Source organism: Hyla sarda, chromosome 1 (genome assembly GCF_029499605.1).
Source record: "Hyla sarda isolate aHylSar1 chromosome 1, aHylSar1.hap1, whole genome shotgun sequence".
NCBI lineage: Eukaryota > Metazoa > Chordata > Amphibia > Anura > Hylidae > Hyla > Hyla sarda.
The window spans coordinates 217,062,834-217,089,137 of record NC_079189.1 but is presented as its reverse complement, the minus strand read 5'-3'; the positions used below and the strand labels follow the sequence as shown (position 1 = coordinate 217,089,137).

At 40.2% G+C, this 26,304-nt stretch overlaps 1 protein-coding gene across 6 annotated transcripts in view; it reads left to right on the top strand.

Annotated features, from left to right (window-relative positions):
- The window catches only part of PTPN13 (protein tyrosine phosphatase non-receptor type 13), a 216,891-nt gene that overhangs the window by 100,557 nt on the left and 90,030 nt on the right, over nt 1-26,304 (top strand). For 5 of the 6 annotated variants that reach the window (XM_056568744.1, XM_056568745.1, XM_056568743.1 and 2 more), the window contains exons 6-7: nt 5,084-5,168; nt 10,565-11,110. In XM_056568744.1, coding sequence (XP_056424719.1) covers nt 5,084-5,168; nt 10,565-11,110 — 631 coding nt within the window. The remainder of the gene's footprint in view (nt 1-5,083; nt 5,169-10,564; nt 11,111-26,304) is intronic. The other variant, XM_056568746.1, reaches the window with a different exon arrangement.

Genomic DNA, 26,304 nt, shown 5'->3' with positions numbered 1-26,304 from the left:
AGAAAGAAAAGAAATCTAAAAAGAAAAGAATTCCCTCTGTAGTATACAGCTGCTAATAAGTACTAGAAGGATTAAGATTTTTTTAATAGAAGTAATTTATAAATCTGTTTAACTTTCTGGCACCAGTTGATTAAAAAAAAAAAAAAAGTTTTCCACCGGAGTACCCCTTTAATTACTTTTAGACAATATAAAAAAAAATTTGTGTTGCTACTATACAAGACAGAGACAATTAAAAAAAATGTAGTCTACCTGGATGGGGGCTTTTTTTGTTGGACCAGCTGTAGCTTTCATTTTGGGGTACATACAACTTATTACAGTAAAGTAAAATGATGGCAGGCCAGATGGCCTTTATTAGGTCTCCAGCTGTCATGACAACACTTAAGCAAGTTCTCATTGAAAGGGCGCCAGTGAGTTAATGATGAGCTGTTAAACTTCTTCGATGGGTTATCCACACTTTATTTTTTTAAAGACCCTTAAAGAGTCACATGACCACTGCAGCCAATTAGCAGCCTCGGCAGTAAGGCTCCATTTTTCTGTCATCATGGCTCCCATCACTGAGCGGTGATGCCAGGAGTTCAGAGCATGACAGCTAATTGCTGTGTTAGAATATTGGAGCATCGAGCAGAGGCAGAATAGAGAATCAGCATTAAAACAGAGGGGTAGGTATGAAACAGTTTGTTAATTCATATGCGGCCTTAAAAATGTATTTGGGAAGGTAAATAACCCCTTTAAATGATGATACATCTAAGAGATTAATCAGCTGGGATCTGAGTTGTCTCTGACTGTGGCCATGGCAGCAGGGTGCCAGCTATGGGATATTCGGAATGTTTTTAAAACCTTTTACTGTTTGTTCACATTTTGTTACCTTATGATAAAGTAAAATAAAAACCATTCTGCATGCAGTACCCCATAGTAAAAAAAAAAATGATTTAAAAAAAAGTCTTTGCTAATCTGTTAAAAAGGGAAAACTAAAACATTGCATTGAGTGTTTAGACTCTATTCAGTACTTAGTTGAAGAACCTTTGGCAGCGATTACAGTCTCCAGTCTTCTTGTTGTTGAGGCCATAAGGTTTACACACCTGAATTTGAGGATTTTCTGCCATTTTCCTCTGCAGATTCTTTCAAGCCCTGTCAGGTTTAATGGGGACTGTCGGTGAACTGCCTTTTTAGAGTGAAAAATCCTAAAGACTTTCTGAATGCACTTGCCTCATATAAAGACTTGTGGATTGCGCCACATGATTGCTGTACTTGTACAGCATTTAGCTTTGATACAGGCCCACCTGCACTGTGTGTGTATATTTCTACATATATTTGTTACAGTCATGGCCGTAAATGTTGGCACCCCTGAAATTTTTCAAAAAAATCAAGTATTTCTCACAGAAAAGGATTACAGTAACACGTTTTGCTATACAGATGTTTATTCCCTTTGTGTGTATTGGAACTAAACCAAAAAAGGGAGGAAAATAAGGAAATTAGACATAATATCACACCAAACTGCAAAAATGGTCTGGACCCTTTCAAAATTGTGGAAAAATAAGATTGTTTCAAGCAGGTGATGCGCCTTTAAACTCACCTGGGGCAAGTAACAGGTGTGGACAAAATAAAAATCACACCTGAAAGCAGATAAAAAGGAGAGAAGTTCACTTAGTCTTTGCATTGTGTGTCTGTGTGCCACACTAAGTATGGACAACAGAAAGAGGAGAAGAGAACTGTCTGTGGAAAAGTATCAACAATCTCAAGGCTACAAGTCCATCTCCAGAGATCTAGATTTGCCTTTGTCTACAGTGCGCACCATTATCAAGAAGTTTGCAACCCATGGCACTGTAGCTAATTTCCCTGGGCGTGGACGGAAGAGAAAAATTTATGAAAGGTGTCAACGTAGGATAGTCCGGATGGTGGTTTAGCAGCCCCAAACAAGTTCCAAAGATATTCAAGCTGTCCTGCAGGCTCAGGGAGCATCAGTGTCAGCTCGAACTATCCATCGACATTTAAATAAAATGAAACGCTATGGCAGGAGACCAAGGAGGACCCCTCTGCTGACACAGAGACATAAAAAAGCAAGACTACATTTTGCCAAAATGAACTTGAGTAAGCCAAAATCCTTCTGGGAAAATGTCTTGTGGACAGACGAGACAAAGATGGAGCTTTTTGGTAAAGCACATAATTCTACTGTTTATCGAAAACAGAATGAGGCCTACAAAGAAAAGAACACCATACCTACGGTGAAATATGGTGGAGGTTCAATGATATTTTGGGGTTGTTTTGCTGCCCCTGGCACTGGGTGCCTTGAATGTGTGCAAGGCATCATGAAATCTGAGGATTACCAATGGATTTTGAGTAACACTGTACAGCCCAGTGTCAGAAAGCTGGGTTTGCGTCCGAGATCTTGGTTCTTCTAGCAGGACAATGACCCCAAACATACTTAAAAAAAAGCACCCAGAAACATTCCGGCTGAGAGGTGTAAGAAGCTTATTGGCCCGCCCCCTGAATACAAGTCTATGGGAGGGGGCGTGGTGGCTGTCGGCCCCTGTATCGCCCGTCATTACCCACAGAGCAACTTTGCTCTGTGCAGTAATCACAGCGGGGTGCCGCAGATGAGATCCCGGGGGTCCCCAGCAGTGGGAACCCCGCAATCAGACATCTTATCCCCTATCCTTTGGATAGGGGATAAGATGTCTAGGGGCGGAGTACCCCTTTAACCCCTTAACGACCACAGATGTAAATGTACATCCTGGTTTGGCGGGACTTCCCGCACCAGGACGTACATTTACGTCCTGTGTATGACCGCGAGCATCGGAACGGTGCTCGCGTCATACACGGCAGGTTCGGGACCAGCCAATAATGGCCGACATCCGCGATCGCGCGGATGTCCGCCATTAACCCCTCAGATGCTGTGATCAATACAGATCACGGCATCTGTGGCAGTGCAGTACTTTGAATGGATGATTGGATCGCCCGCAGCGCTACCGCGGCTATCCGATCATCCAGCATGGCGGCCGAAGGTCTCCTCACCTGGCTCCGGCCGTCTCCCAGGGTCTTCTGCTCTGAGATCAAGCAGACCAGAGGAGAAGATCACCGATTAATACTGATCGGTGCTATGTCCTATACATAGCACTGAACAGTATTAGCAATCAAAGGATTGCTATAGATAGTTCCCTATGGAGACATAAAAAGTGTAAAAAAAAAGTGTAAAAATGTAAAAATAAAAAGTAAAAAAAAAGTGAAAAATCCCCTCCCCCAATAAAAATTAAAATTGTCAGTTTTTCCCATTTTACCCCCAAAAAGCATAAGTTTTTTTAAAATTAAAATATTGGGTATCGCCGTGTGCGTAAATGTCCGTACTATCAAAATATAATGTTAATTATCCCATACGGTGAATGGCGTAAACGTGAAAAATAAAAAAATTCAAAAAATTCTGCTTTTTGGTCATATTTTATAAAAAAAAAAAAAATGTATAAAAAATGATCTAAAAGTTTTATATATGCAAATGTGGTATCGATAAAAGTACAGATGACGGCGCAAAAAAGGAGCCCGCATACAGCCCTATATATGGAAAAATGAAAGTTATAGGTGGTCAAAATAGGGCGATTTTAGATTACTGATTTTGTACAAAAAGATTTAGATTTTTTTTTTAAGCGGTACAAAAATATAAAAGTATCTAGCCATGGGTATCATTTCAATCGTATTGACCCACAGAATAAAGACCACATGTAATTTGTACCGTAAAGTGGATAGTGTGAAAACGAACCCCTCCAAAATGTGCAAAATTGTGGTTTTCATTAAAATTTCCTCCCTAAAATTTTTTTGGGGGGGTTCGCCGTACATGTTATGGTAAAATGAGAGGTTTCATTACAAAGTACAATTGGTCACGCAAAAAAAGCCCTTATATGGGTCTGTAGATGGAAATATAAAGGAGTTATGGATTTTAGAAGGCGAGGAGGAAAAAATGAAAACACAAAAATAAAATTGGCCTGGTCCTTAAGGTGAAAATAAGCTTGGTCCTTAAGGGGTTAAGATAATGGTGCCAATAATTTTGTCCAGCCCATTTTTGGAGTTTGGTGTGACATTATGTCCAATTTTCTTTTTTTTCCCTCCCTTTTTTGGTTTAGTTCCAATACACACAAAGAGAATAAACGTATGTATAGCAAAACATGTGTTACTGCAATCCTTTTCTGTGAGAAATACTTCATTTTCTTGAAAAATGTCAGGGGTGCCAACATTTACGGCCATAACTGTATATGTATGTGTGTATATATAATTTATATAATGAAGGGCAAGAAGAGGTTAAAGGGGTTGTCCACACAGACTGCGTAATAAATCAGTAAAAGCTTTAACTCCCCTCACTTGTAGCCTCTGGTATGAGGACTCACTGTCTGTGTCTGGTTTCTGCTGAACTTCGCTTCCACAGAGCTAATGATGGGAAGTCACGGTGTCGATTAGCTAATCACTGGTCGCAGAGGTGTCCCACATCAGTCAGTAATTAGCGGAGCAGCAGGGTCAGTTACCTCAGCTGCAGATGCCACACACAGGTAAAATGTGTCACCAGCCACAGACAGATGGGGGTCCTGATACTGTAGGGTACCAGTGAGCCAGGAAGGTGAGTTAAAGGACTACTCTGCCCCTTTGGCTAGGGGATAATATGTCTGACTGCGGGGGTTCAGTCATCACATCCCCTCCCATAGACCTAAATGGAGGGAGCTGAATGTCACAACCATGATTTATCCCTGCAGAAGCCAGTCACTGGCCAACATGCGTCTCGACCCTGTATGGTAGATAGGCTCTCCATGCACGGTGGACGCTGGCTGCTATAAGCAGCTAACTCACGCTCTTACTTACTTGCATCACATCCCATTTTATACCATGATGCCTAGATGCCATGTTTAATAGCGGGATATGGTTGTGGCATGCCACTTTGTCTTCATTGCAGCTGACTGTCTCCTGAAGTCCACTGTAGCTAATTGTACTCTTACTAATTATTAGACCCTGCCATAGGCTGTAGGCATGGTGTAATAGTAAAACAGCAAAAAAGACACTTCACTGCAGTATTTTTTTTAAGTTGATAACAATGTATTTTTCTTTACAGTTGGATCAGACAGGAAATAAGATAAATGAACCTGATCGCAGCCAGGCCATTCGTGACAGGCTACGAGGGAAAGGTCTGCCCTCAGGTATTTTTTGTTTAATTTAATTATAGCAAATCATGTTTCTGTTATTTCATTCTACCTATTCACTGATTTAGCTTCAAAGTTTCTCTGTTGTGTAAGAAACCTTCGTTTGAACAAGCATAAAAAACTGTCCCTGCTTTTTAATGATATCTGGGGGTCTGGATATGCAGACCCTGTCCAATGAAAACTTCCTGTAACATGCCATTGAATATCTATAGTAACATGTTGTAGTATGCAAACATGAGCCTGTTAATCAGATATTATCAAGTATGGTATACAGTGCTTCTTTAAAAAGGGGTATTTCGTAATGGAGCACATGGTGGGTACATGGCCAGATCTCCATTCATTCTCTTTAGAACCTCTGAACATTGCTGATCTTAATGCTTGGAAATATTTAGAAGCCTCATGGAGAATAAATGGAGCCTTGTCTGGACATGCGTTGTGCACTTTATATATTTAGGGGACAGGTTGTTTTTTTTGTTTCATTCTCATGATCAGTGGCGGTCCAAACCATCAGATCCCCAGATCATTTTTCAAAGTGGAGAATACTCCTTTAATTTGTATTTAATGTAGAAAGGGATGTAGCTAAGAAGACACCTTTATATGTCAGGAGGTGGGCCTTGTTGCACTATGGACTATAAACTTAAAGGAGTACTCCGGCGCGCACTTTTTTCCTTTTATCCCATCCGGGCTGCAAAATAAAAGAAAACACACTTTCTCTTACCTGCCAACGAGCCCCCGGAGCTCCGGTACAGGTGTTGGGTCCCCGGGCTGTATTCTTCTTACTTCCTGTTAGCCCGGCACGTCACACGGAGCTTCAGCCTATCACCAGCCGCAGCGATGTCCCGCCTCAGCCAGTGATAGGCTGAAGCTCCGTGTGACGTGCCGGGCTAACAGGAAGTAAGAAGAATACAGCCCGGGGACCGAACACCTGTACCGGAGTGTACCGGAGCTCCGGGGGCTCGTTGACAGAGTACTCCTTTAAATGTACACCTTTTAAATTAAAGCATCAGTTACATCATGGATATGGTTAAAAAAAAAGGGCCATAGGACCATCAAGTTCAGACTGAACCGTATCTTACTCAATGTTGTGCTTGTTTAAGTCACTGCCCTGTACTGTAAAGAAAATGTCAACTATGGATATACAAAGACTTCTCTAGTGAAGAGCTTGATTGTGTAAATAAGAGATATACGTATCAGGAAATGATTCAGCTGCCCTGCAGATAACATATAGTTGATGCAAAGACTGTATTACCCAACCCTGACTGACAGTGAACAGAGAAATAGACACAATAAGAGGCATTTATCAAATGTGAGCTTGTTTTTTGTTCACTTTAGAGTAAAAAAAGTTGCCAGGAAAGTGGCAGCTGTGCGCCAAATATATCAGATGGCGCACAGACATTGATGAATGCCCATTGAACTGCTCTGGTTAAATTTTGCAGAGCAGTGGTGGGCCGTGCGACGATTGTATTAAAGGTCGCATGGACCTTAATGCAATTGTTGCATGGAATGATATAGGGCAGGGTTGAATTGCCCTGTGATTTCTGGTCTGGTCCGTGCAAGTAAATAAAAAAAGTTGCACATGATAAATAAGTGACCACTGCACAAAGTGATCTAAATCAGATCACTTTGTGGTCATAACAGTCTGAATGAAATGTCACAGGAAAAGTCACACGGGACTAGCCTGACAACTTTAGATGAAAATAGCCGTCTAAATTGTTTAATAAATTCCCCTCAATAACCCTCATTTAGAGTCAACTGGCTCTTTTTAAGTAGGAAAATGCCTTTACAGTGGTCCCTCAACATACGATGGTAATCCTTCCAAATGGACCATCGTTTGTTGAAACCATCGTATGTTGAGGGATCTGTGCAATGTAAAGTATAGGACAGTGCTCTACAACCTGCGGACCTCCAGATGTTGCAAAACTACAACACCCAGCATGCCCGGACAGCCAACGGCTGTCCGGGCATGCTGGGAGTTGTAGTTTTGCAACATCTCTAGGTCCGCAGGTTGAGGCCCACTGGTATAGGAAGTTGTACTCACGTGTCCCCTCCGCTACGGACCGTCACTGCTCGTCACTGCTGCCCTGGATGTCGCCTTCCATCGCTGTCGCAGCATCCCCGGGGTGTCCCCAACGCTCCGGCAAGGCCTCTGCTTCCCCGGCATCCTCGCTCTCCGTCACCGCCATCACATCGTTACGCACGCCGATCCTATTGGATGACGGTACAGCATGCGCAGCGACGTGATGACGACGATGGAGAGCGCCGACCATGCAGGGGATTCCGAAGAGGACACGCCGGAGCCCCGAGGACAGGTAAGTGATCGTCAGCGGACCACACAGGGCACCGTAAACGGCTATCCGGTGGCAGCTGAAGCAGTCTGCGCTGCCGGATATCCGTTTATGCGATGGCCCCGACATACAAAGCCATCATATGTTGTTGGCCATCGTATGTTGAAATGATCGTATGTCGGGGCCAACGTAGATCGAGGGGTCACTGTATAAACATGTAGAGCAGAGTTGGTAAAGGGTAAATAAGATTATCTGTATTAGGAAGTGTTAATAAATATAGTATGTGTGGGGCTACACTCTAATTTCACAAGGACCATGCAGAGTATTGATGGTCAACCTGAAACATTATAAGGATCCCTAAAAGGGGTCCTTGATAACATTAGAGGGTCAGAAGTCAGATGACACAGACACATACAAATACAGGTTCATTTCTACATCCATATTAGCAGTCGTTCTTTCCTCCCACTATTTCTGCAAAAAATGGCATTAAATTCTAGGAAGGAAAAAACAGTTTCTCTATTCTCTGCAGCCAAGATGTCTTTTGTTTTTTAGCTAGCTAAGTTCCCCTGCTGCCATCTATCTACCTCTATTTGTTAAGGTTTGGTAGAGAGCTTCTTAAAAAGGCTGCAGTGTTTTAGCCTGGACCACACGGTAGACAAGTGGGCTAACAGATGGGCATCACTGGTTTACACTGTTGACAGAACACAGTAGACAGTTGCCTTGACCGCTTAATGACATGCTGGTAAGTATCATTAATTGTGTGCTTTTGATGCTGCATCTAAGAACGAGAATAAGAGCGAGTTAAAGTAGTGTTAGTTTCCCTCAGGTTTTCTTCCAGCTTTTAGATGTAGTTTTGGAAACCTGTCTAATAGATTGTTTCTTGCTCTCACTTGGTTCAAATTCCAATCTTGTGGTACAGAAGTACACTATTAAAAAAGTCTGTCTAATCTACTGGAATGTTTCATAATCTGTCAACTGTTGCTGTTGGAATAAAGGCAAAATAGAAAATTTTGTAAAACTGTATAAGGCTTAGACAGTGCATTCTTACTTAGAAGGACAGTCTTTAAATGCACCAGATGTATTATTGTGGCTCAGGGTGATCAATCTGGCATACTTATTTGTTTTACCTAGTACAGTACTAAAAAGTGCCTGTGGGAGGCAATAGATTACTGATGCACTAACTGTGTGTTGTGTGAGCAGAAATGTATTCAACAGCAGCACAGCAAGGAAGGAGTTACACTAAGCACTAAACTGCTGCTGACAAGTTAAAGGGGGGAGTAGATTACACTGTAGGAACATGTGGACATATAGCAGTAGGTACACTGGTGTGACACTGCTGCCTAGAACTGTATGCATGGTCTTAGATAAGATGAAATCCTTGATTTACCTTTCAGAAACAGTAAGCATCTTCTAGAGCAGGTAGAGTGACTTGAAGGTACACAGCCCATGTTCTCCCTATCTCTTCTGTGCATAGTGCATGCTAAGCTTGCACCCACTTCCTATATTTGGTCCTCATTCAGCTGTAAGTAGAGACATAAGGGAAGATTTATCAAAACCTCTGTAGAGTAAGAGTGTTGCAGTTCCCACTCTTAGCAACCAATCAGATTCTTTCATTTTTTTAAAAAGTCCACTGAAACATGAAAGCGTCAATCTGATTGGTTGCTATGGTAAACTAAACCATTCTTCCTCTACCCATCTATTGATAAATCTCTGTCAACAACAGTAAGTGCACCTCAGATTGCAGAGAGGTGAAACACCTTGTGGATAGGACTTTAGTTTTTTTTTCTGGTGTACGATTAAGGGCAGGGTCACATGGGTTGCATTTTGCTAGATTTTCTACAGCTAATTTTGCTACCCATTGGCTTAAAAAAATTTAATGTTTGAACATATACATAATTTATTAAAACCTTACCATTTATTAAACTATGGGAACTGCATGGGGAAAAAACATTTAGAGGTTCCAAAAGAATTGTGGCTTAATTTTCTGTGAAAATGATAGACTGTATGGGACAAAAAATGACCCAGATGTATAGACTGTATGGGACAAAGAATGACCCAGATGTATAGACTGTATGGGACATAGAATGACCCAGATGTATAGACTGTATGGGACATAGAATGACCCAGATGTATAGACTGTATGGGACAAAGAATGACCCAGATGTATAGACTGTATGGGACATAGAATGACCCAGATGTATAGACTGTATGGGACATAGAATGACCCAGATGTATAGACTGTATGGGACAAAGAATGACCCAGATGTATAGACTGTATGGGACATAGAATGACCCAGATGTATAGACTGTATGGGACATAGAATGACCCAGATGTATAGACTGTATGGGACATAGAATGACCCAGATGTATAGACTGTATGGGACATAGAATGACCCAGATGTATAGACTGTATGGGACATAGAATGACCCAGATGTATAGACTGTATGGGACATAGAATGACCCAGATGTATAGACTGTATGGGACATAGAATGACCCAGATGTATAGACTGTATGGGACATAGAATGACCCAGATGGTTTCAGGATGTGGTTTGTTGCTTTATTTCTTGGTATGACAACATTATATAGTCCGCCGTGTCCAGTATGATCTATGGAAATTAACTTTAAACACATTCTATAGAAGACAAACCCCATCTTTGTATTATTCCTAAATAAATAGAGAAATATGTGTTAAATTTACCAGCTTGTTCTGTCTTCAAGGAAATCAATAATATAAAAGGAGCTTGAAGGATACAACCCAGTTGGTGTTTCACATTAATATTTAAATGGAAGTTCCTGTGGTCAGTGCAATTTTTAATTGCTATAATGTACCGTAATTTAGATTTTTGATATAAAGGTAGTATATTTGCCTTAACCTTGAAGTTCTTTTGCTTCCAAATCTGAACAAAACATGACTAGTGCTCCAAGGACTGCACAGCGACCCATAATGTCAAAGGACTGGACTTCTTTTCATTTTCTGTATATTCTGCCTAAAAATACAGCTCCAATTGTTTTTTTTTTATTTTTGTTTTTTACATTATTTTTTTTCATGCAGCAATGAAATATTAACCTTAATTTAACAAGACGTGTTACCCTTAAATTTTCAGGAAGTTCCATAGAGCATGATGTCAGTGCTAATACAGTTTCACAGCAAAACTTTCTTAACCGAGGCCTCAGCAAGTCCATGGGTTTTCTTGCATTTAAAGATCAACAAGATGGAGATGACCGTTTTCCATCATTAGAACTTGGCTCCACATATGAGGATACATCAAAATCGCATTATCCTTATGACCATTTTCAATGTAACAATTTAGAAAGAAAACTCAGTGAACGCAGTCAAAGGAAAAAGAATTGGGCCTCCTCCTTTGATGTGTCATCTTTATCCAGCCATGGTACAGAGAGAACATCATCTGCTGCAAACCCCTACAAGCGGAATGTGTCTGAAACTTTGAATGGCCGATTTACAACTATAATGAAAATGAAGGATCGCAGGCAGTCGAGTGAGGCTGCTGAGGTTTTCAGCAAACAAAAAAGTGACCAAGCAAAACATGGACCAGATGTGCCAACCTCTGTTGCCATTTCAAGTGCCTTGGAAAGGATTAGGGAAAAGAAGAAACATTTACAAATCCTGAGAGATGCCATGAACATAGAAGGTTAGTTCTATGTTACGTTGTCTTGTCAGATGAAGGTTTTTTGATCCTTCCATTCATGTGAATATTGGTCTTTAGCCAGAACTGGCAAAAAATCGTAAAGTCACGTGATGCTCACAACTGCGTATGTTCCTATATCCATTTCCTGTTCCACTTATCCCCATGTTTAGTCATCCATTTTTTTTTTTTTATAAAAATATGTTTTGTATGTTTTTGCCAAAAATGTTTGGATGATTTTTTTTTCTTTTTTATAAACATTGAATATAGTGATCATTTTATTACAGTACTCAATTTCTGTCTTTATGGACTACCATAAAAATTGCTAAACGACCCCATGCCAACATGTGGCATACATATACAGCACTGCTGCCAATTAGATAATGCTATGCACCGTACATGTTAAACGCTGTGATTTCACAGGCTCCAGAACTGAGCTCATTCTGTCGGAGGTGTGTGTGTCGCCTGGTGCACCCTCTGTCACCCTGTTGTTTCTCTGCAGTGTGACTCTGGAGAGTTGATGGGTAGTCATGGCAGCTAGGGATCTAATCAGAACCCCAAGGTCTCCCAGCTTATGAGACCTATTAGGTAGGGCCTAGTAGATTGGAGTACACAGGCAGGCATAATATTCTATAAAACATAAGTGTTGTGCTGTATTATACCAGTGATTACAGTGTTTAGATGATCACATGTCAAGTTTCCAATGCAACTGAAAAAACAAACAAAAAAGTTTGGTTAGCTAGTTAAATAAAAAAATGTCAATGCATAATGTATATGTACCCCAAATGGTGCCACTTAAAAAACAGTAATCCGGCAAATGTTTTTTTTTATTATTATTATGGAAAACGCATTGCTTTTGGAATTCATGGATGGAAAAGGAAATATATAGGGTGAGATTTATTAAATTCTGTCCAGATGAAAAGTTGCTGAGTTGCCCATTAGCAACCAATCAGATCACTTCTCTAATTTTTCACAGGCCTTTTCAAAAATGAAAGAAGCGATCTGATTGGTTACTATGGGAAACTCAGCAACTTTTCCTCTGGACAGGATTTGATAAATCTTCCCCTATAGTGCCATGTTACACTAGTTAAAGGGGTACTCCGGTGACATTTTTTTTTTTTTTTTTTAAATCAACTAGTGCCAGAAAGTTAAACAGATTTGTAAATGACTTCTATTAAAAAAAATCTTTACCCTTCCAGTACTTTTTAGCAGCTGTATGCTACAGAGGAAATTCTTTTCTTTTAGAATTTTTTTCTCTTGTCCACAGTGCTCTCTGCTGACACCTGATGCCTGTATCAGGAACTGTCCAGAGCAGCATAGGTATGCTATGGGGATTTTCTCCTGCTCTGGACAGTTCCTGACACGGACAGAGGTGTCAGCAGAGAGCATTGTGGACAAGACAAAAAAGAAATTCAAAAAGAAAAGAATTTCCTCTGTAGCATACAGCTGCTAAAATGTACTGGAATGGTAAAGATTTTTTAATAGAAGTAATTTTCAAATCTGTTTAACTTTCTGACATCAGTTCATTAAAAACCTGAGTACCCCTTTAACTGTGTTACTCAGCCCCAGTACACTTGTGTACATCCAGTGATGAATATTCTTTTATATCTTTTTAGTAAATCAGTGTAATTTGTAGGCGTAAGTGTTCCACTTTAATGTGTGTTAACTAGGATAAGCCCAAGTACTTCTTATATTCAACTGTTTTGAGCCTGTTGCCACCCAAATGTATTTCTCCGTTCACAAATACTGTAATGGTTGTGCTTTCTTGTAAGTAAATCTGCAACGGATGGATGAGATTTTACCGGTGTCATCCATACTCTCATAATACCCTCGTAATACCAGCAATGTGTTCATAGATAGAGGGACGAGCATTATCACTTGCTCTATATTCTGAGCAGTAATCTTTCTCTTTAAAGAGCACTTGTGGCCAAACCAAAAATAAACAGATTTATTAAATAAGGCACCCTTATCTCACTCCTTTTAACAGTTTCTTGATACGGCCTTCCGATGGGTGTGAGCCTATTTTTTATAATGGGGATAAATATCATGTGATGGGTGGGATTATACAGTCAGGGGGTGTGAATGTTTTGGGCTTGTATGCCTAATACACACCCCCTGACTGTATAATCACGCCAATCACCTAAAATATTTTATATAAACTCTCATATTTCAGGAACAGAAGGGCGTATCAAGAAACTGTGAAAAGGTGTAATCAGGGCACCCTAAGCTATTTAATGCAATGATAATGCAATCTCATTTTGGAGGGTTGGTCACAGGTCCTTTTTAAGGAAAAATGAAAATGTGTTTTTGTTTTGTTTTTTTGTTATAGTTTAAAAGGATAGGTTTTAATTTTTCATATCATCTACCTTAATCTACCTCCCAAACTTTTTTTTTTGCTGAAAACGCTCCCCCCTCTGCTTATACTCGAGTGAACTCTCCGCATGTCAATCCCTTCTCAGTGGTCTTCAACCTGTGGACCTCCAGATGTTGCAAAACTACAACTCCCAGCATGCCCGGACAGCCATCGGCTGTCCTAGCATGCTGGGAGTTGTAGTTTTGAAACCTCTGGAGGTCCGCAGGTTAAAGACCACTGCAGCCTTAGTCATCATCCCCTTTTGTTTTGTACTCACCTCCCCTCGGCGAGAAGTTAGGGTGAGCTGGTCCGGGCCATCTCTGCTGCAGGGACCGTTCGGTGGGGATGGTTAGTCGTTGCGGGCTGTCCATTTTCACTGGGGGGCCTTCTTCTCCGCTTCGGCCCCGGACTAGTGTCGTTGCCTTGACGACGACTCACTGGGACGTTGCGCATGAACGTCCCTGTGCGTCGTCGTCAAGGCAACGTCACTAGTCTGGGGCAGGCCCGAAGTGTGGAGAAGAGGGCTCCCCGGTAATAACGGACAGCCCGCAACGACTAACCATCCCCACCCTGCTGCAGAGATGGCCCGGACCAGCTCACCCTAACTTCCCTCCAGGGTCCTTGGTGGAAGCACCATACAATGTGTATGGGACAATGCAGCCAATCACTGTCCTCTGTGATCACATCCTAGAGCAGTAGTGTGGAAAAGCTTTATATCCTGGCTCTAGGACATCCGGGCTATGTCTGTGCCTAGTTAAATTATCAGATGAGAAACCAAGTATGTTCTAGTAAAGCTACGGTTTCACATTTTGCATTGTGTGTTTTTATTTATTTATTTACTGACTAGGGCAAACAAGGTAAAATCAGAAAAAGATAAAATAAGAAGAATGACATTTTAGTTTAGTGCAAGTTAATATTCATGGCCCTGATACTGTACTACATGGCAGGATTGTTTTGTTTACTGCCAGCTGCTTGTGTGGTTCTGGATGATAACACCATCATTTAAGATAACAATCAGAAGACCAGACTCTGTGCTGCTTTGTGACCTGGGTTGGTCTTCTGTTGTTGGGGTGCACATCTGTTGTTTGTCATGAATGACTCTCCACCAACTGCACCCAACAATAACTAAAATAAAAAACTATTCCAATACTACATATTAGATTTTTCACCTGGCGGTCATGGGTGTGGCTCTAACAATAAAACAGGATTTAAAGGGAATCTGTCAGCAGTGTCACCCGCAATAACCTGTTGGTATAGACTTGTAGTACTGGTGACATTGATAACAATGATACTTACCTATCCTCAAACCATGGAGCTGTTCGCTTGTTATCCTTCTTATTTGGGCCTCAGGCTTGGTGCATGGGCGGCACTCCAGGAGCTTACTGACATCACAACTGCTGCTTTTTCCAGCTTGCTTGCAGCTGGGCTGAATGAGGAAGCAAACCACGCTTCTCAGTCCTAGCCAAAACTTGTATATGCTTAAAAAAAAATCCTAACTGTAGTCACTAGCTGACTATGTTCAGGCCATTGAAATTAATGGGGCCCTTGTCAGTGTGAGCACGGATATGTCTGCATGTCATTTTGACAATTTCCCAAACTATCTGTACCTCAGGGGCCCAAATCATGATGTAAACCTATCTTAGGTTACATTTAAATCACGATATTGCTATACGGTTTGTATCAGTTTTTTTCCCCTCAAAATGGGAAACAATTATGCACCGTATGCAAAATTGTGCTTTAAAAAAAACCATATATGGTTTTTATAACTATGAAAAGTAATTAGACAGCCTCCTACAGATTCCCGCAGCCGAGGCATACTACTACTCCCTTCATGGAACATATTCTTTTCCATGGGTGGGAATAGTAGTTCCCCGGCTGCGGGAGTCTGCAGGCGGCTGGGGAGACTATAGTAGCGCTTGTACTGCAACTACTTCTATCATGGAACAGACTCTGTTCCATGATGGGAGTAGTAGTACAAGCGCTACTGTAGTCTCCCCATAGTAGCGCTTGTACTACTACTTCTCCCATCATGGAACAAAGTCTGGCGGTAGGACCGCACGGCAATGCACTGTCACCATTGACGGCTATGCAGAGCTCGCGGAATTACGCACAAAGAAGGAACATGTTCGTTCTCTGAGCGGAACAATTTCAGCGACGGAATTGTCCGCCGCTGAAATTCCTCAGTGTGAACGGGTCTCGTTGAAGACCCATTCACACTGATGCTAATGTTCACTGCGCAGAATTCCACTCGCGGAATTTCGCTCACAAAATTCCGCAGGAATTCTGCAGTGTGAATGTACCCTTATAGTGGTGTTTTCACTTCACCCCCGATCTGGCTTGCTTGTCACAACAGTACTTCAAAACCCGGCTTTTCAGTTAAAAACATTTTATTGCATATCAAAAATACAGATGTGTATTTTTGATGTGCAATAAAAGTTTTTATAGAAAAAAGGATACATAGAAACATAGAATGTGTCAGCAGAGAAGAACCATTTGACCCATCTAGTCTGCCAAATAATCTGAATCCTATCAATAGTCCCTGGCCCTATCTTATATGAAGGATAGCCTTATGCTTATCTCATGTATGTTTAAATTCCTTCACTGTATTTGCAGCGACCACTTCTGCAGGAAGGCTATTCCATGCATCCACTACTCTCTCAGTAAAGTAATACTTCCTGATATTACTGCATAAACCTTTGCCCCTCTAATTTAAAACTATGTCCTCTTGTGGTAGTTTTTCTTCTTTTAAAGGGGTTATCCAGGAAAAAACTTTTAAATATACACACATATATATATATATATATATATATATATATATATATATATATATAAATCAGCTGGCTCCAGAAAGTTAAACAGATTTGTAAATTAATTCTATTAAAAAATCTTAATCCTTTCAGTACTTATGAGCTTCTGAAGTTAAGGTTGTTCTTTTCTGTCTAAGTGCTCTCTGATGACACGTGTCTCGGGTAATGCCCAGTTTAGAAGAAAATCCCCATAGCAAACCTCTTCTAAACTGGGCGTTTCCCGAGACAGGTGTTATCAGAGAGGATTTAGACAGAAAAGAACAACCGTAACTTCAGAAGCTCCTAAGTACTGAAAGGATTAAGATTTTTTAATAGAAGTAATTTACAAATCTGTTTAACTTTCTGGAGCCAGTTGATACATAAAAAAAAGTTTTTTTTCCTGGAATACCCCTTTAAATACCCTCTCCTCCTTTTACCGTGTTGATTCCCTTTATGTATTTAAAAGTCTCTATCATATCCCCTCTGTCTCTTCTTTCTTCCAAGCTATACATGTTAAGGTCCTTTAACCTTTCCTGGTAAGTTTTATCCTGCAATCCATATACTAGTTTAGTAGCTCTTTGAACTCTCTTTAGAGTATCTATTTCCTTCTGGAGATACGGCCTCCAGTACTGCGCGCAATACTCCAAGTGAGGTCTCACCAGCGTTCTGTTCAGTGGCATGAGCACTTCTCTCTTTCTACTGCTAATACCTCTCCCTATACATCCAAGCATTCTGCTAGTGTTTCCTGCTGCTCTATTACATTGTCTTCCTACCTTTAAGTCTTCTGAAATAATTACTCCTAAATCCCTTTCCTCAGATACTGAGGTCAGGATTGTGTCAAATATTCTATATTCTGCCCGAGGGTTTTTACACCCCCGGTGCATTATCTTGCACTTGTCCACATAAAATTTCAGTTGCCAGAGTTCTGACCATTCTTCTAGTTTTCCTAAATTCTTTTCCATTTGGCATATCCCTCCAGGAACATCAACCCTGTTACATATCTTTGTGTCATCAGCAAAAAGACACGCCTTACCATCGAGACCTTCTGTAATATAACTAATGAAGATATTAAACAATATTGGTCCCAGTACAGATCCCTGAGGTACCCCACTGGTAACAAGACCTTGCTCTGGATATATTCCATTGACTACAACCCTGTTGTCGGTCGCTCAGCCACTGTCTAATCCACTCAACAATATGGGAGTCCTAAACTAAGTCCTTACTAAAATCTAGATATGCGATGTCTACTGCCCCCCCTGCCATCTATTATTTTTGTCACCCAGTCAAAAAAATCAATAAGATTTGTTTGACATGATCTCCCTGAAGTAAACCCCTGTTGTTTTTCATCTTGCAATCCATGGGATTTTAGATGTTCCACAATCCTATCCTTTTAGTAGGGTTTCCATTAATTTCACCACTATCGATGTCAGACTTACTGGCCTATAGTTGCTTGATTCCTCCCTGCTACCTTTCTTGTGAATGGGCACAACATTTGCTAATTTCCAATCTTCCGGGATGACTCCTGTTACCAGTGATTGGTTAAATAAATCTGTTAACGGTTTTGCTAGCTCACCACTAAGCTCTTTTAATATCAATATAATATAAATTATGTTAAAAGAATATGCAAATATACCAACTGAATAGCGTAATGAAATTCACTGTCGCTTATGGTATCAAAATATATGTTGTTCACAGCAACCGGTTATTTTAGCAATCCGTATAATTGTCCGTAATTAATTGGTGGTATAATGAAATAGGTGTTGAATGAAAAGTTTTGTTTGTAGGACAAAATTGTTGACGGTATAGTAAGAGCAGTAATTCTCCTGAATGCAATGTATTTGGAAGAGTTTGAAAGAGGTTTGGTGCACGGCACCACTCACCGACCAAAAAGAAAAATCCTGGGGATCGCAGAGCGGGCTGGCATGGCTGCGTCCGGCACAAGAAGTGACTTGAATGATGCCCGTCTGGTTAGGTGAGGATCGTAGAGTCTCCTTGTCACTTGTCAGTGTTCGGCTGGCACGGACGGTGTCCGGCCTGGCAGGGGATGGTGTCAGTCACTGGAGATCTTGTAAGGGAGACAGCGATAGATACGTGGAGGTGAGGCGGTGGATGCCGGCGTCCTCGCATGAAAGAAGCGCTAATAGCGCGCATGCTGCAGTGGTCCCCAAATAGGGGATTTCCAGCTATTGCAAGTGCTGAAGAGGTTAATAGTTGGTATACCGTATATATACTTGTTGGGCTATAGTGGTATAGTAGCTAGATGCGTTTCAAGGCCTCGGGCCTTTTCTTCAGTAGCAGTATAGAGGTGTATCCTGGTGAAATTAAGTGCTTTATATACCCTCACTATGGTGATGTAATACAAAATGGGGGAAGGATGGATAGAAAACATGGATAAAATCATGAAATGGAATACAATGAATTATGTGGATATATTAGGATAGAAAAGAACAGGAAGATAAAGAGATGGAAGAGTGAAATAAAATAAATAAATAAAAATTAAAATAAATAAAATAAGAATGACAAAGAGATACAATGCTCATTGAGAATAAAACTAATGGTAACAACAATTAATCAAATATACTAATGTTGGGTATAAAAATATGACAATACAGATCAATAGGACAAACTCTGAAATATAGTAGCTAATATATGAATAAATGGATAAAATGATCCGAATAAGACTGAATAAAAATGTGCATAAAAATGTGCAACCCAAGAAGTGGTGCTAAAAATGATAAAAGTGATAAAGATGTGCAACTTCTTGGGTTGCACATTTTTATTCAGTCCTATTTTGATAATTTTAACCATTTATTCATATATTAGCTACTATATATCAGAGTTTGTCCTATTGATCTGTATTGTCATATTTTTATCCCCAACATTTCTAGAAATTTCAACATTTCGACATTCAACATTTATGGCCATGGCCGTATATTTGCCTCTTCATCTGATGCAAGGGCCCTGCTAAGGTGATAGTAGGTAAATTTTTATGCACAATAGTTATTTTATTTATCACATTGTCCTTTCTAATCACTGGATCTAATTTCTTCTTAATTTCCTCTCTATGTACCTTTTGAGGACTGGTATACATATAATTTATATAGCCTGTATATAATTTATATACTATTCTACAATAAATGTTTTTTTACCTGAAAAGACGTTTTTGCTATATTAATCGAGTGGGACTGGCATTCACTGGATTCAACTGTAGCGGATACAGGAGCTTGTTCAGACTGAGACACGCATCTTTTGGGGTTTGTGATTGGCTGTCAAGTAACCACTCACCAAGTGTGAGTAATCCCTGCTGTTCTTGGATTTATCATAGAAAAGAAGCATTTTTAGAAAGAATAAGAGATTGCTCCCATTTTTTTTGTGTGTGTGTGTGTGTTTTTTTTTTTTTGTCTTTTCTATGACTTGAGTAGTAGTAGTACTGCAGTACTGCACGGGATTAAAATGCAAAAAGCTGTACACGTACAAACACTTACACAACTGGAAACATCTAGTTGTGTAAGTTTTTTGTATGTTAGATCAATGTATATGGTTTTCTATACGGTTGCCATATAGCAAAATCGTGATGTGAATGCACCCTTAGGGTATGTTCACACAGCGTAATTCCCGCGGAATTCTGTGAGCGGAATTCCACAAGTGGAATTACAAGCTGTGAATATTAGCATCAGTGTGAATGGGTCTTCCGCGAGACCCGTTCACACTGAGGAATTTCAGCGGCTGATAAATCTGCCGCTGAAATTGTTCTGCGCAAAGAAAGAACATGTTAATTATTTTCACGGAAGTACGCGAACACTGCATAGCTGTCAGTGGTGATGGCGCAGTACTGCACGGTCCTACCGCTGAAGTTTTTTCTGCAGGTGCCGCAAGGTGGAATCTCCGCTTGCAGAATTCTGCGAGCAGAGATTCCGCAGTGTGAACATACCCTCAAGCTGGGTTGAAACCACGTTTTGTTAATACAGGGACCGGATCCGGCTGGGGGGGAGTGAAAACCGGGTGCTCCCATACCCCAGCCCATTTGAATGAGCTCATTTTTGCCCCGTATCCAGTTTTGTGACCGGACCTAAAACCGTGTAATTCCACGGTTTTAGGTCCGGGCACTAAACCTGACATCCATATTTTTTTTTACCATGAAAAAGAAACCCACTTGTATGAAATGTATATGGTAATTCTGTCATCACTTGTAACTGTAAAATAAAGTTCATGGGGGAGATTTAGCAAAACCAGTGCAGAGATGCCCATAGCAGTTGACCAGTTTCCCATAGAAACCAATCAGATCACTTCTTTTATTTTTCAGAGGCCTTTTTTAAAATGAAAGAATCTAATTGGTTGCTATGGGCAACTGGTCGACTTTTCCTCTTCACAGGTTTGGATAAATCTCCCCCAAAATAAAAATAAAAAAGTAGAGGTTACCACAATCAATGTTGTCACCATAAAGAATAGAGGGAGCATTGACAATGTGCAGTGTGCTTCTCTTGTTACTGGGTACATTTCACCTCTGTTTTTGTGATGTGTGGGGGTCCTGGCAGTCAAACCCCCACTGATCATCTACCTATCCTATGGAAAAGAAAACATTTTGATATAGTCAATATGGTGTGATAAGTGCAATTTTTTAAGGACATGGGGGGGGGGGGTACGAAGACTGGTGTGAATTTTAAATGGTTTTAGAGCACAAATGTTGCGGACATGCGTCAAATTTATCAAATGTTGCGAGGGCTTTGATAAATTTTGCAGACGCTGAATCAAGCTAACTTATGCTGTATTTTACGCAATCGGAAAGTCTGAGTAAGTGGCAGCCGTGCGACAATTGTATCACGGACTTTAATACAATTATCACATAGCGTTCTATAGGGCAGGATTCTCTTGCCCTGTGATAACTGTTAAATCTGTCCCGTGTTACATTGTTGAGACATTTCTGCAACAGTTCACGTAAAAGTTGGACATGATAAACCAGTGACCACAGCACAAAGTGCTCTAAATAAGAACACTTTATGACATGTAAATGTTCAATATAAAATGTTGCACAGGGCCAGCCGAAATTTAGACAAAAGAAAGCAGTCTAAATGGTTTGATAAAATCCCCTCATGGTGTAGGTGCATCTCCTATATTTATATGACGTGAAAGTCTAATTAGATGCTAGTTAATGATCCTTTTATATTCCTTTTATACTCAGGCCTGTTCCTGGTAATATTTCTTGAAATCTTGTCATGTAGTAAAGGGGTTAAAAAAAAGCTCCATTTTTTTCCCAGCAGCATTTATTGTAATAGGTGTCTCAGTCAGAAGGGCGGACCTCCTCATTGCTCATCGTGCCTGAGCTTGCATCCTCCAACCTGGATAATTAATGTTTTTGTAAAAGTTTATTCTGCCGTGGTACATTTCCGGTTTAACCTACCCTTGGTTTTGCAAGGCAAGTGGAAAAAAAAAAAAGAGCATTAGAGGATGTCGCATGAGAAGGCTTTGAAATCCTCCCGCAATGGTGGATGATGTGTCAAAGATGAATATTTAACAATAGGCTTTAGTCATTATAGGCTGTAAAGTTAATTCAGGGTGTCTCCTGGAAAGGTATGAAATGATGAACTCCTCATCATCTTGGCAGTTTTGTAAATGGTGAACTGCGCCTCATATGAAATAAATCATACTAGTTGTAGACTGCCTGTAAAATAGACTTTAGGTGTGGAGAGCAACTGCTCAATCTTATTGGGTGACTTTTCTGCGCAAAATGTATTCTGCTTAGAACCAACTAAAGTAACAACCGACCTTGCCGGCTCCCTTCTTCGTGTTTGGGAAGTATTTTGGTGTTCATTGGCTACAACTAGAGTCTTGTATCTTCTAATGCCTGCACAAATATATACAGCATTGTAGACCAATGGGCCTATACAGAAAATAAGGAAGGTGTGAAAGAAGCCTTTGATATTAAAAAGAGAGGTAAGGACTGCCATCATTTACCTTCTTATCCTAGAATTATTATTGTTTACGAACATCTTGATATTGTGGTAGACTAGAAGACTCGTTAAAAAAGTATAGTCGATCTTTTCATCTTGCGCTACCTGCTTTTCTATAAAACAAGAACAGCTAGTGAGCTTAGTAAAATATAGTATTTACTAATATTCTGCATAACATATGGTTACAGTTGATTTGTTGGGCATGTACGGCATATTTAGAATGTGTTGAGTCCTGTGATATAGCGAAGTTTGTTCTAAACTCTGCTAAAATGTGGTTGCTCCTGAAATCTAGTGGTATTTTTTCCCCTGAGCTACATACATACTCTGCAGAGCCCCTGTTTACAGTTAGGAAATGAAGCTCCACCTTTTTCTATCCATTATAGCACCGACATTACTGCTGCAGTGCAATAGGCTGCTTACCTCTGCTTCTCAAGCCCCAGTTGTATTTATCTTTAAATGTGATTTTGCTGGTTTTGGCTGAAGTTGTCCTGGGTTTTGGCTGAAGTTGTCCTGATCACATTACTCTTGGGCTGCAGAGATTGCCCGGGACTTTTATACATCCTGCCAACTGTCTGCCAGCCAGATGAGAGAGAGGGAGAGCTATAGAGCTGCGTGAGACAAATGGGAGGAAAATAACAAAAAAAACTAAAAATGCATTATGCACAGAAAGGCACTTGACTATATTGCTCATCCATGATGAATCTGTTTTTGCAGACCATAAAACATAGTTAATGTTAATCTATAGGGGCTATTCACTTGGGAATATAAAGTACTATGTATTTTTTTTAAAAGCACCATGCCCTATTTTCAGCCGGTTTGCAGATGGAAAATCTATGGAGAGGGATTAACATACAAAAGCATCTGTATGTGTTTCTTATTTGATCCATATTGCATCAGGATGTTGTCAGTATTTCATCTGTATTGTATTCATATTTGAGTGAAATCAAATTTCCTATCTAAAAGCCCATCAGTATTTACTATACAGAAATATGGCTGCGATATTGATGATATACTGAGGCCATTTCAGCCTTAATACATGTGTATTTTGGATTGCTATTATGGACCTGCACCAATATGTTTTTGTGGTACAAACCTTACTTTGCTTCAGGTATTGAGGATATAATATTGATGGCCTACCCTTTAGATAGGCCATCACTCTCGGATACTTAAAGGGGTATTCCAGGCAAAAACTTTCTTTTATATATCAACTGGCTCCGGAAAGTTAAACAGATTTGTAAATTAATTCTATTAAAAAATCCTAATCCTTCCAATAGTTATTAGCTTCTGAAGTTTTCTGTCTTACTGCTGATTGATGACGTCACGTCCTGGGAGCTGTGCATGATGGGAAAATATCCCCATTGGAACTGCACAGCTCCCGGGACGTGAGTCATCAGAAAGCAGTTAGACAGAAAACAACAACTCAACTTCAGAAGCTAATAACTATTGGATGGATTAAGATTTTTTAATCAAAGTAATTTACAAATCTGTTTAACTTTCCGGAGCCAGTTTATATATTAAAAAAAGTTTTGCCCTGGAATACCCGTTTAAAGGGAACCTAGCATGATATTTTACCATATATACATATATCTGCTCCATCTGTTTAGGTGACAACGGCTGTTTATCACACTGAGGGGGCATGATTACAGCCGAAGAAGACGGGACTAGAGAGTATAACTCCCCGCCCAGGGGACTGCTTACGGACCGACGGGGCAGACTTTCTAACTTCATATCCTCACCATTCCTGTGGGCAAAAACGCATTTAATGTCAAATACACTACCACTTATACATACCCAAGTACATACACAATTATAGGTGTAACAGGTATGACCCCCCCTTTGTACATTGCTAACATATTACAGTGAAACCTCTCCAGAAGACCACTTTTTTGAGAACACTAGACCAGATTTGCTATGACCAAATTTTAGTTTGATCATAAATTATGGATACTAGCCATTGTCTAAGAAAAGATAACACCTCAGAAGAAGAGGATGGTTGTCTCAAAATGGTTTCACAGTATAAGGATAGACATTAATGTTGGAGCTCACACGTACCCTTTAATCTAACTGCATTGAGCATTTATTGATGTGAATAAATTAGTATAAATGGCCCAAAATAACTGTTTTTGGTTAACAATAGTCACAGCTATAATAACATGAAATGAATCTGATCAGAGAACCCAGATTGTTTTGATTACTGTGTCTTAACTGGAATATTTCAGTCCTCCCTAGTTCCAGCTTTAATCTTTGTTATGGAGAAATTATTTATATCTTGTTGAAAAATGTAACCCCAGACTAGATCAGTAGATCACTGTTTTCCCTTATAGTGATCATTACTGGGGCTTGAATGGGCATAAATCTTCTAATATTGATAGCCACATAATGAGTTTTACTTATAGTGGGGACAGCTGTAAATTTTTGTTAGGTGAACAGTTTTCTTGCTTACCATACAGTGGGGCAAAATATTTAGTCAGCCACCAATTGTTCTCCCACTTAAAAAGATGAGAGGCCTGTAATTTTCATCATAGGTATACCTCAACTATGAGAGACATAATGAGAAAAAAATCCATAAAATCCCATTGTCTGATTTTTTTCAAGAATTTATTTGCAAATTATAGTGGAAAATAAGTATTTGGTCAATAACAAAAGTTCATCTCAATACTTTGTTATATACCCTTTGTTGGCAATGACAGACGTCAAAGTTTTCTGTCTTCACAAGCTTTTCACACACTGTTGCTGGTATTTTGGCCCATTCCTCCATGCAGATCTCCTCTAGAGCAGTGATGTTTGGGGCTGTCGCTGGGCAACACGGACTTTAAACTCCTTCCAAAAGATTTTCTATGCGGTTGAGATCTGGAGACTGGCTAGGCCATTCCAGAACCTTAAAATGCTTCTAACAAAGCCACTCCTTCGTTGCGCGGGTGGTGTGTTTGGGATAATTATCATGCTGAAAGACCCAGCCATGTTTTATCTTCAATGCCCTTGCTGATGGAAGGAGGTCTTCACTCAAAATGTCATGATACATGGCCCCATTCATTCTTTCCTTTACACAGATCAGTCGTTCTGGTCCCTTAGCAGAAAATCAGCCCCAAAGCATGATGCTTCCACCCCCATGCTTCACAGTCGGTATGGGGTTCTTTGGGTGCTGTTCTCAGGTCTCTTTCAACTCTTTTATTTTTTTTACAGGAGAATTCCAGGATAGAAAAACGTATCCCCTATTCTAAGGATGGAGAATAAATGTCCGGTCGCGGGGGGTCCAACCGCTGGGACCCCGCAATTTTCTGTACAGGGCCTCGCAAGGGGATTGCGGGGGGTCCCAGCTGTCGGATCTCACACGTATCCCTTATCCTTAGGATAGGGAACAAGTTTTGCTATCCTGGAGTTCTCCTTTAAAGGGGTACTCCGGTGGGAAAAAAAATTATTTTTAACAGGTGCCACAAAGTTAAACAAATTTGTAAATTACTTCTATTAAAAAATCTTAATCCTTTCAGTACTTATTAGCTGGTGTATACTACAGAGGAAGTTCTTTTCTTTTTTAATTTCTTTTCAGTCTGACCACATTGCTCTCTGCTGGCACCTCTGTCCATGTCAGGAACTGTCCAGGGCAGGAACAAATCTCCATAGCAAACCTCTCCTGCTCATGACAGTTCCTGACATGGACAGAGGTGTCAGCAGAGAGCAATGTGGTCAGGCAGTAAAGAAATTAAAAAAGAAAAGAACTTCCTCTGTATTATACAGCAGCTGATAGGTACTGGAAGGATTGAGATTTTTTAAATAGAAGTAATTTACAAATCTGTTTAACTTTCTGGCACCAGTTGGTTTAAAAAAAAAAAATTTCTACCAGAGTACCCATTTTACACCTTAATGCACTCACCATATTATAAAAACTAGAATAGTACACATAGTGGCACCAAGATTTTATTTTTTCAAGCTTAAGTAAATCCATTCCTCACTCTCCTTGAGGCAAGCTGATGTCTGCTGAAGCTTAAGAGGTGCGTCTGTTCTACCCACCCTTTATCCAGTTTATCCAGTTGTCGGATAGATCATCAACTTGATAGTGTCTGGCTTGGGCGGGGGTTACAAATCCGGCACTTTACTTGCTCTTCTATTTTGTTG